This window comes from Mytilus trossulus, chromosome 4 (assembly GCF_036588685.1).
Source record: "Mytilus trossulus isolate FHL-02 chromosome 4, PNRI_Mtr1.1.1.hap1, whole genome shotgun sequence".
Classification (NCBI taxonomy): Eukaryota; Metazoa; Mollusca; class Bivalvia; order Mytilida; family Mytilidae; genus Mytilus; species Mytilus trossulus.
In genome coordinates, this window is record NC_086376.1 from 92,250,746 (window position 1) to 92,263,037 (window position 12,292).

At 32.1% G+C, this 12,292-nt stretch overlaps 1 protein-coding gene across 1 annotated transcript; it reads left to right on the plus strand.

The window, feature by feature from the left end:
* Positions 1-2,185: 2,185 nt before the first annotated feature.
* LOC134716308 (uncharacterized) lies at positions 2,186-9,373 on the plus strand. The gene is made up of 8 exons (XM_063579206.1): positions 2,186-2,336; positions 3,492-3,606; positions 5,513-5,618; positions 6,316-6,540; positions 7,399-7,505; positions 7,822-7,924; positions 8,402-8,555; positions 8,965-9,373. The coding sequence occupies exons 2-8, from the start codon at positions 3,494-3,496 to the stop codon at positions 9,333-9,335; spliced, it is 1,179 nt and encodes a 392-aa protein (XP_063435276.1). The 5' UTR covers positions 2,186-2,336; positions 3,492-3,493; the 3' UTR covers positions 9,336-9,373.
* The last annotated feature ends 2,919 nt before the right edge of the window (positions 9,374-12,292 follow it).

The following is a 12,292-nucleotide window of genomic DNA, read 5'->3' on the forward strand; positions in this document are numbered from 1 at the left end:
GTTTAGTATCAAGTATTCCTTTCCGCGTAATCTGTTAATCAGTTCTCTAGATTTTTCTGATTTTACACTAAATTTTGTATAACTTGTGACTTCCGCTAGGATTTTTCCTGTTAGTTATGAAAACATCAGTTGAAATGCGATCCCTTAGCTAGTACTCCAATACCAAAGATTTTTTAACTCTCATTTTCCTCGATTCTAGCTGGTTTATACCAGCCTGCGGTTCAGATTTTGATAGTCGGGATTTTAACGCCGTGTTGAAGACACGTCGGTGGCCTTCGGCTGTTGTCGGCTCCTTGATCGAATTAAGGTCCCTTTTATATATTCCCTATTTACATTCTCATTTTTATCTTGTGTGTTTTGCTTTTTAAATTTGGCCATGGCTTCAGTGTTTATTGCTTGACTTAAACTCTGATTATGCTGTTACAAAGTGTACAACCTCAAAAAAAGACGACAGTGTTTCATTTTCCTGACGATTAGATGAAAATTTTCTACATTATATCAATCAAAATTATTATGAGTGAACAGTATGAGCGTCCATTGCTATGATAAAAATTTTAAAAAAACACAAACACAAACAATTTTTTTTTTACAAATTATGCCACATTGCTGTTTCTATGTTCTCTTATATGTGATAATGTATTCTGGGTAGCACTGACTACTGTCATAAACAATAAATTCTCTAAAGTTCCATATGCCATCAGCAACTACTGAATCATAAGATCCATTTCCTTGAGAATTGTGGAACGATTCACAACATTCATCGTCCTTGCAGGTTTTGCATGGTGGTCTTCGAAACGAGTATGGCGTGTCCGTAACAAAAATCTCTCCGAGAAGCATTGTTGTAAGAATCATTTTCTTTTCTGACTTTTTATCTCGCTGCCCTTTCGGATCTGGAATATTACATACAAGTAAGACATAGCATTTTACAATTTTCTGCAGTTATGATGAACAGATTCTATAATGCAACATGTAAATCATACTTTAAGAAAAATAAAACAGGAGTACTAACGAGAGAATAGACATAACTTACAAATTCAAAAGTTTAAACACAATCAAACTTTACTACATGGCATTCTTTTGTTTAATAGCTTCCTTGTTAGTAGAAACCATCTATGCAAGGCAGTCATGATAGGAAATGCAAGCTCTAGAATATTGTATCAACTGGGCGACATATACTCCGTGTGCAGGTGTTGTTGCACTGATGCGACATAGAAATGAAAAATTAACAATTTGTAAGTTGAAATCCGCTCTTCTGTTATAAATTGTTTTATCACCTCATTGTCAATTTCGAAAAGATACGAGGCAGGGTAAAATAACTGTAACTGCAGTATCCTTAATTCAAGGTTCGATGGGATATATGCGTTCAACATAATCACCAAACTTTTAATATTTTTTAGTAAGAGACCATAATTTATATAGTTTAACATGAAGTAAAAGGATAATGCTAGCTTCTATTAATTCTTCATTAGAAATTTCTGAATAAATGAAGCCTGGTAGGACGAACAAAAAAATCAAAGTCTGGTATTAATTAGATAATGAACAAATGAGCAAGTTGGCAAAGCGGAGCACAGATAGTTCTCATAAGAAAGCTGATTGTTTAGACACGTCCCATAACGTACAAATAGGTTGTCAAACATCACTTTTCTAAATTATACATAGAGAAATACAGAAATGTTTGAGAAACTAATTTTTCCAGTCCTTCATACAAATTATGCCTTAGATTAGTTACACTATTCTATTTATGTCTGTTTTTGGCATATTGCTGTCTATGTGGTTTAAAATCATAACATTTTTGCTTGTAACATATTTGGTTTTGAGCTTTCTTTATATTGACGGCAAAATAAGAAAATTGATTTTAGACGCAAGCAATTGTTTCGTCTGTTTTATTATTTGTACTATGGAGGATTATTATTTTGGTATTATAAATATCCTTAAACTTACAACATATTCTGTTTTATATTTGGCCAATGTTAATGTTTTACTTTATGATTTGGGCCATTTCATCTTCATCTTCATCCAAAGTGAAAATTATTTTATTGACGTCCAACGCGAACAAAATATGCAGAGAAAACCCGTGTTCATGCATGGACCATTTATTCAGAGCATACGCATTGGAAAAAGTCCAAGAGACGGCGAACAACATCCGAATGTCAACGACGTTGCGGTTTCAACATTATGACGTTGTCCAGCTGAGGTACCTTGGCGACGTTCAGTAGTGTTGCCGCTTTAGAAGTAAAGTGAACGCTTAGTGAAACTTCAGAATAAAATCGATTATTCTTAAAGATGGAGAGCATTTCAATTTCAAGACTTGACTTGATTTTGAAGCAGTTTATCAGGTATGTATTCGGGTACCATTAATTTGTGGTTATTAACTTTATAAGTTTTTATTTTAATATACTATTCTTCAAAGACTTAATGCAATAAAAATTAACGTAGTTTGGCATGGTTTTCTTAGTAACAATTATTAGAGGCTTCTGACGTGATGATATTTTTTTTACTCGAAAATGAAAATTGATCAGTTATAGTTATACAGCTTATGATAAAACACAGGATATTCTTCAGTATAACTTAATCTTATTTATCCCGAATTATTGATTATTATTGTTTTGTTTAGAATTGACCAGTACAAATGGTACTGTAGGATTTTGAAGGAATATGCAGCAGAAGCATTTACAGTAAACGGAATACCAGCACCAATATATGTAGCAAAGAGAATGGCTTATTCCAAGGAAAATAATAATTTCGGTATTCTAATATATCATTGTAATGTTACAAATATTATTTTGAATTTAATAAGTTAATAGTACTGTATTTCAACTTTGAACATACATCTGATCTTTGTAAAAATCTAAAAATAATAAATTTGAAATGTGACAAAAATAGTTATAAGTGAGCCTTTATGGCTAAAAAAAAAAAGTCGTTTGTAGTACTAAAGAAATGGTCCGTCTTATGTTTGGAATGATCTCTTAAATTATATATTGATTTGTATGTCCATGTAAGATTTTGAAATGATTTTTTATCTTTGATTGTAAAAACATACTATCCACACTGATCTGTGTCCACACTTGTTGAGTGTATTAAAATAAAACTAAGATGTTGTATTATTACCAATGAAACAACTCTCCACAAAGACCAAATAACAAGAAAAAGAAACAGAATATTATTATAATTGAATTTGTAGTCTATATTAAATTGTTTCATATCTTTTGTATTGATAGCTAAACTAATGTATGTATACTAATATTGAAGAGCGTATGTTTACCCCTTTCAGTGTTTGTTGTTTTTGTCCTTTAGTCTATACCCCCACAAAGTATACCCCGTATCTTCTTTTTTTACCATTCAACTTTTTTTTATTTTGGGTTCTATCAACTTTTGAAATTCTCGATGAAATGAAATGATTACGACCTAGAACTATAATATTTAGGCTGACTAAATAATTTTAGATGTATATATTTTTCCCTTTTATCTAACCTATAATTTTTATTTGACAGACATGGTAGAAATGAAGGACTTGTTGGTGCCACTTTGCAACACTGCATTTCTCGTACACAGTCAAACACCAGAAATTGCTGCCATGAACGAAAAGAGACCAAACTTTGACGTGACGTGAGTAAAAGAGGAATAGACATATTACAACATTAATTGATATATTCATAATTGTTAACGTGTTTGATTCTACATTATTTAAAGTTTAGTATATAAGATAAGTTAACCTATAGCTGTACAATGTAACCTATGGAAGTGCAACCCGAGTATAAATCCCGATAACCGAAAATTATACCATAGCTATCCATGGTATAATTTTCACAATTATACCATGGTTTTGTTGTATAAGGAATTCAAAAGAAAAAAATTGTCGAGACCTGGCCGCGGCCGCCTGGATTTTTTGATAGAAACAACAAAGTTAGTGTGGGGCCACTAAGCTAAACTGCCCGCTTTGCACCAGCTGAAATAAATGATTGCTTAGGGTGGGAATCGAACCCACATACACCAACTCTGTTGTCCTATATTTTAAATGAACCAAGATTCGCTCCCAGAACAAACAAAAAAAGTTTAAAAATATGTTGATTTTCGGTCATTAAATGGCAAACTTTTTATAGGCTCCACAGTACAGCTACATTTACATGAATCACATCTAACCGTTTGCTTGGCAAGGGGGATTAGTTTTTGGGGGATGGAGGTGACAGGAAGCACGCCTCTTTTGAAGAACTTTAAATATTGTAAACAAATAACCTGTTAATTAGTTATTTCAAATTTTGGCTTGCTTTACACCCACCCCACTTTAAAAGTGTTTAATCCACGTCCGGTTGATCAAACACTGCTGACATCTAGACTTTTAATGAGGCTACTCTATGTTGTCCATTAAAATAAGATAGCGTTTGTTTACTCTAAACAGGAATATATATATGTTAGATATACTTCCCAGCTCTAAATAAGCGATTTCTTTTTTTTTTAATTATATCGTCACATGTCAATGAATTTAATCGGGAACATTTTGAAATCCCATTTAATTAATGTACGACATGGGCAAGGGTGGATAGGACCTTTATCGGGACTCCGTGATCGGGTGTTGTTAAGCTCGGGATTGCGGGATCGACTCTTTCGGATTCCGGGAATTTTATTTTTTTTCTTCCGATTTTCCTGTTTTAAAGCCCGGCATTTCGGGATTTCGTGTTTTAAGCCCGATATTGCGGGATCAGGACCCCTCCTTCCCTCCCTCATGGACTTCTGATTTAAAGTTAAAAGTGTAATAATTCATACAAACTCTCAGACAGATTCTTGTGAAATTAATTTCCTCAAAATCATTAGTTAATATAAAAAAATTGAAACATTTCGAGCATTTTGAAAACAAATAATAAAATTTAGAAAACCTACCCTTTGCAGTTCAATTGTACGTAAGTTTGGGATTGCAGCAATCTTCCAAAATATCAGAAATCTGTACTAGAAGTTTCTTGTGTCCAAAACATCTTTAACAATTTTTTCATCACCAATGTAAAGATGCATCCATCGCTGTCGAAAAATCTCTTTAAACTGAATACCCGCTGTTTCTGAAGCCCGTGCTAGTTTTAAAAAGTAGGCGGAGCCTTAAGTGTAAGGTCCGAAAAGGGTTATTTTACAGATTCTTATTAAAGTTATATCGATGTAAACAAACAAAAATATATGAAATACACAATTTTTAACAGTGAAAGATGCAATAGGTTAAAACAGATATTTCATATTTTTGGAAAGTTTTGTGGTGTTTCGTAAATTATACCATAGTTTTTGTTGAAACCCCTCGGCAACCTCACTCGACTTCGTCTCGTGAGGTTAATGCCGGGGGTTTCAACAAAAGCTATGGTATAATTTACGAAACACCACAAAACTGTCCAAAAGATATGAAATATCTATAACTTAACTGTTGTAAGAACTTTGCTATGATAATACAAAAGAAATACAAGGTCTTTAGATACAGATCGCAAAATGTCATTGAAATCACCAAACTATTTTAACCCGCATTTCATTCTTCTTTCAGATTTGATAATAGTATTTGTCAAGATATTATAAAAATGGAGAAGGAATTGAGTCGTAAAATAAGGAGTCATATCGTATGTCTGGAGGGGCTCAGGGCTTTACAGAAAGTAAGTATGCTAACAGAATAAATCGTATGTCTGGAGGGGCTCAGGGCTTTACAGAAAGTAAGTATGCTAACAGAATAAATCAAACGAAATGTCACAGTGTAACACAAGACTGGACATCGCAAGATTATAAATTGTTATATTTACATTATTCAGTTTTAATGACTGAAACACGTTTTGTAAACCAGTAATTAAGTAAGGTATTAACATTTTATCTTTTTTTATAATATGAAAATATAATCTTGGACAACTGACCATTTGTTCGTATTATCTCAAAGAAAAGAGAGTGATATTACAAATAAAAAGTCTGTGTTAGCTTTTCAAATCACAATTCAACTCAACGTCCAAAAACATAGAATAAGTTACATTTTTAGTTTTAATATTTAAAAAAAAAGTTGCCATGTATTGTCGAAATGATGGAAAATTGGTACCGTTAATGTAATTAACTAGCTCCCTTTAAAAACGAGACTTTATATATATATAATTATACACGCTATAGAGGAATCCGTCACTTCATTGTATTTTTTTAATGTATCGTAAAGAGAGATATTATTGAAAAAAACGGTGATAATGATGACGTCACTAAAACGAACTTGGAATTAGGATTTCACTGATTTTTTAATATACATAAATGCAAATATTTGGATAAAACCTTTATTTCCTAAACTTATGTTCAGTGCTTGATTTTTATTCTTTCTAGGATTGTTGGTTCTGGGAAAAACGCCTAAAACACAGGAATAATAGATTGGACTCTTTCCTGACGAAGAACAAAGATGAAGGACAAGCTGTTACTACTACACTCCAAAGCAAATATGATAATCTAGTATTAAAGCAGAGTGAGGCAGCAAAACGTTACAGAGCAATACTGATTTGCTTCCAAGAAAAAGTGGGTGATGAGAAGAAACTGAAGACAGTTATTTTGCAGGTAAAATGTGTTTAAGTTTATTAGAGCTCTGTACATCAATGGTCTGCTCACAAGGTAACTTAAGTATGTTATTTTTTCTTTACTTTTAATGACATTGTTGAACATAGAGTTCAAGAAACCCTTGTTTGTCAGTTTGCCATTAGGAACACCGGACACTGACAAATATAGTGTTCAGAACTCTCATCGAAGAATTGCTGGTCCTGCATTTTCAGAACATTTTTTCTATTTTGCTGTATATTTTTTATACATTTAAAAACAAGAAGGTTTTCAAGAGATTAAGCCAAAATATACAGTGCATATCAACTTTTGTTTTACAACTAAAATCGTAATTTCAGCACAACTTTTTTTTGTACAAATGATCGGAATAAAAGGGAGCCGAATGTAAAGTCTTCATAAAATTAACTGGTATTGATTTTCAGTTAGGGTATTTTTGCTTGTGAGAGAGCTTTCTTCTTATTCTATTATCATGATTAATCTATTTCTTATATTGTATTTTCTGTGTCATTTTGGTCTCTTGTGGACAGTTGTCTCATAGTCAATCATACCACATCTTCTTTTTTTATATTAGTATTAAAAGGAACAACATGTATTAGATTCATTCTTCCATGTTATCCCACTGTCGGTATCATTATTATCGAATAGAGCCAGGGAGTGAGATAGAGGCTCACAAAAAACGAATGTAAATAATGAATGGAACTGCATCAGTCAACACATATCATTTGCCATAGGAAAGTCCATAACCAACGGTTTCCTGTAACTCTTTCCGAGTTCGCTAGTTACTATCAAGTTTCTTAGGTTATATTTATCAATATTTTTGTTTTCAAAACACATATTTTCAGACTTATTGTTTTATTACAGAAAGTGGACGCCATCCGAGAAAAGTTGTCATCTGTCATGAAAGAGAGCTTTTCCCATGCCTACAGTGACATGATACAGGCTGCATACATGGCAAAGGAACAAGACGGGTTTGAACTTTCATTGTTTTTGTGATAATTTCCTTTATAATAGGATGTGAAAGTGGTAGAACTTATTTTGTATTGATCTATCTCTAGTATGCTTAAATATGTTGTTTCATAATTTTTTAATGTAACTGACCAATTGACAAATGTCTCAACTCGATGCTTTCTATGAACAAACCTTAAAAATATCAGTTCAATTTACAATGTAACTTGATATATATATATAAAAAAAAAAGAGTGCAATAAAATCAGTTAGACCTCCAGTTTCATGCATGGAATTGTTGATGAATTTGATCTTATGCGATGATGATTTTTTTTTCAGATTTAACTTGGTTGATCAACAACTAATAGCAGTTAATATTAATGGCATCGTTGAGAAGTTATATGAGATAACATCAGCCACATACAACACACCAGTACCTGAGGTTTGTATACTTCAAGTACGATTCCGAAGTACTTAACTTTAACATTATGTAATAATTCACACAGATACAAAGTTAATTCCATAAAGGTCGTATGTTTTTATATAGACGGATTCAGGGGGAGGGGAGGCCCGTCCCGATTTTGTGGGCAAAACTTGGTTGTTTGTATAGGGAATTACTGAAGCATGACTAGAGCGTCACACCCCATTTTACATAAAGTTCGGAGATTACATGAATGAGAATACAAATGAAATTTCTTTCATGAAGCACTGTGTTTAAATTTGATATATTTCGGATAATTGGACACCAGTAAGCAATGACTTTTTGTTATAAATGTAACGTATTGTACAGTTATACATCAAATTCTTACATCAAAAACGTTTACTGTAAAATAACTTCTAATCTTATGTTTTTGTTTTTTTTTAAGTATCATCAGTTTTCAGATTTAATGGAAGATAATATTTAAGATTCGTATTTTAGGATTATATCCAAGCCAATGGATTCGACGAAAAATTGGCCGAGATATACTACAAGGAGTGTGATTGTGAAGTACTAAGAATGAAAAATGGAAAATTAATGACTGAGAAAAAATCTTTATTTGAAAACACAGAGAGTCGTATCAACATCAAAACAGGTTTGTTAAACAATTTATGCTCCAACCGACCAATTGAAATTATATCAGAATCGAATCATTAAACCAATTTTCAAAATAAATTAATTTTTGACTAAGAATAAATTGTTCTCATCATCCCAATTCCTTATTTCATGATTCCTCTTACAGAAAAATACGCGACTAAAAACCAGCATCTTTTTTATTGTTCAAAGTGCAGAACCAAAAGTTTTGAAAAACTACATTTGAAGTTGAATTTATCAACTTTTTTCCTTCATTTAGATAAATTGCCAAATTTTAAATATGGTACCGTATATAAATAAGGAGATATGGTATGATTGCAATTGAAATAACTCTAGTTGCCAGTAAATAAACATAAATGAACATATTTTAGTTTGTACTATGTAGCTTATATTTTATTTTATTAAAACAGGTTACCAAGTAAAATTAAAATTGTCTTTAATGGAAGGACAAGTTGGTTTCGGTTGGTGTAGACAAAATGCACTCTTTAGATGGAAGAAATGGGGGTTTTATTTCCTGACATCAGAAAATTCAACAACATCAACAGTAGATGTGCCATCTGTACCATCACTCAAAGCTATTCCAACAATTGAAATAACCGATTGTTCTGACGATTTTAGAGGACAGGGGGATAATCAATGTATTATAGCCCATGAAAATGACAAGCACGAAAACACAGAAAAGAAAGAACAGGAAGATGCAGTTGTAGTGCCAATGATTCAGAAACTTATTGCTGAATGTATTCACGAGATTGAATTGGTAGAAAACATTTTGGTAGTTTGAAATGGAAAAACAATTATATGCCAAAATTAATGTTTGAATTGTACATATAACTTTTTTTATTAATGTAATAAAATAATGAAAAAAGAACAGGCGTGGTGTTACTCTTTCTGGAATGTTAGATTTATATAAGAATAAAGAGATGTGTTACTGTTTCTGGAATGTAAGATTTATATAAGAATAAGGAGATGTGTTACTGTTTCTGGAATGTAGGATTTATATAAGAATAAGGAGATGTGACACGATTGTGTTACTTTTTCTGGAATGTTAGATTTATATAAGAATAAGGAGATGTGATACGATTGTCAGTGTGACAACAGTCGAATAAAAGAATCAACTAAATACCAGAGAACAAGGGTGTAAACAACAAAAGATCAATGTACTCCTTCGAAAAAAAGAAAAACACATACCGTGCACTATGAAAATCGTGTTTAGATCCTAGACACCTTACCAAGCACATCTTTTGTGGTTTGTTTTACATGTTAAGGTCTAAACGTGTCTCAGTACAATATGTTTAGGTTTTGTGTTTAGAATCGTATTAAGCTTAGAAATATGTGTTTTATTTCTAAACACTTTCATTTTAAAACTCATGAAAAGTGCTTAAAGTCAAGTCCTATTTAAATATCATGTTCTAACTGAGACATATGTTTACAAATTAAATACAATGCTTAACAAGTTTAGATCTAAACATGTAACACACTTTGTTTAATTTCTAAACACAACTTTTACGATGTGTTCACACCATTTTGTCAATATAACTGCACTATAAACAATTGCCATACACGTCGGAGGTTAGGAGTGAATTCCCGTTTAACTGTATGACTGAAGTTAATATCATGATTTGATTGAACTTTATGGAGTACAAGTGTCAAACACTTAGGGATTACTTTTGATTCCAATGGTAAATTCCATACTCATATAGAAAATATTTTAAAGTGTGCAAGAACAAGATTAAATGTTCTCAAAAAATTGAAATATGTATTGAATAGAAATTATCTTGCTCGTATATATTCAACTTTTATAAGACCCGTTATGGAATATGCATGTGAGGTATAGGATGGTTGTACTCAACAAGAAGCCGACAATTTAGAACATGTTCAGTTAGAAGCAGGGAGGTTAGTAACTGGGTTGCCCGTGTTTGCTAGTCGGGAAGCTATATATTTTGAAACTGGCTGGCAATTGCTTGTGGACAGAAGAAAATCCAGAAAGCTCAATATGTCCCATTCTTTTCATAATGGGACTGCCCCTGATTATCTCTATGATTTAATGCCCCTGCTTGTTGGTCAAGTATCTAACTACGATTTGCGAAACAGTAATAATTATGTAGTTCCCGGTTATAGACTAGACATAACTAGAAAATCCTTTTTCCCATCCACTACGATTGAATGGAATAGCCTTCCCCCCGACATACGTATGTCCAAAAACATAAATATTTTTAAAAGAAAGATGAAGTCCAAATTGATACAGTCACCTTTCTATTTTAGTTGTGGGGATGGAAAACTTAATATCATTCATACACGTTTGAGAAATATGTGCAGTTCTTTAAATTCAGATTTACATCGTGTAAATATTAAACCAAGTCCCGCATGCAGCTGTGGCCACCCTGTTGAGGATAGTATAACCTATTTTTTAGAGTGCGCTCTTCACAACGAAGCAAGAGAAATACTGTTTTCAAAATTAGAAAATTATGTTATATCCATTGAGATTATATTGGCTGGTGACGGTGACCTTTCTTTTCAGCAAAACAAAGACATTTTTGAGTCCGTACAATCTTAAATCAGAATAACACAAAGATTTAAAACAATCAATTAACATTCTAAATTTTTACTTTACAACCTTTCACTCCAGTCTAGTTGTTTCATTATTATTCCTTATTATATTGGGTTTTTTTTCTTTTTTCTTTTTATTTCTAATTTTTGTTTGAAGTATGTATTTTAAAATGCATTACTACTATGTTGTTGGTTTTTTTTCCTTCTTTTTCGCCATTATCTAATGTACTTTGTGTTTATATTTATATTGGGAGAGGACGTCTCTAATGTTGTTATAACTTGTGTCCAATCCCTTTTGCTACTTTTGCAAATAAAATATGTTTAAACTAAAGTGTCAAAGATTACCACCGATATATTCCACGAAACGTAATGACATTTGCATTCTTTCCACCGTTTGCAACACCACTGAATTCGGGTTAGATTATAATTCGTAATTACCAACAACTGGAGATACCACCCATAAAGCAGCATCTTTCTTTATCTTAGATCTTCATATTTCAACATCCAATATAATAAACATATATAAAAAACAGTATCAAACCGATTAAAATCTCGTAAATTATTTACGGAGAGACAAATCAAGACAAAAAGCGAACATTATTGCATAAACTCCAAAAGGAGCGAAAAAGACTTTGTTCTCCATCTATGCATGCAACATACCCTATGCGAATTCTAACTCGGTCAAAACCTCACAATCGGGAAAAAGGACACAATGGGCAAAGTTATAGATAAGACTACCATACTGAAATTCAAGTTTCAAAGTATTCATAACACATATCGCTAGTAGGTTGAGGTAACGACACATTGGGTAATTAACCAATTCTTACCCGTGAACGTTAATATTATGGAGTGTCAATTTCAGTTGTTCCTCTTCATTTCAATGTTGGAGCAGTTTCTTATGTTGATGATGCATGTTAGGTTTTATATACGAATAATTTCCTTATACCGATGATAAAATTTAGTATGTATATTCGATTTTTATCAGATACAAAAGGGATAAAAAAAATTAGTACATCCTAGTTTTCCTTCTCTGAATCGGAGCCCCTTTAATAAATAAAATTTTAAGACGAGATTGAGTTAGTGCAACAAACGTCTTTCTCAAAAAGTAATTATTTTACATATAATATTCAGTTTTTTTTATAAGATCTCTAATGTTTTATATTTTTCATAGAAGAGAGACAAAAGATGGGT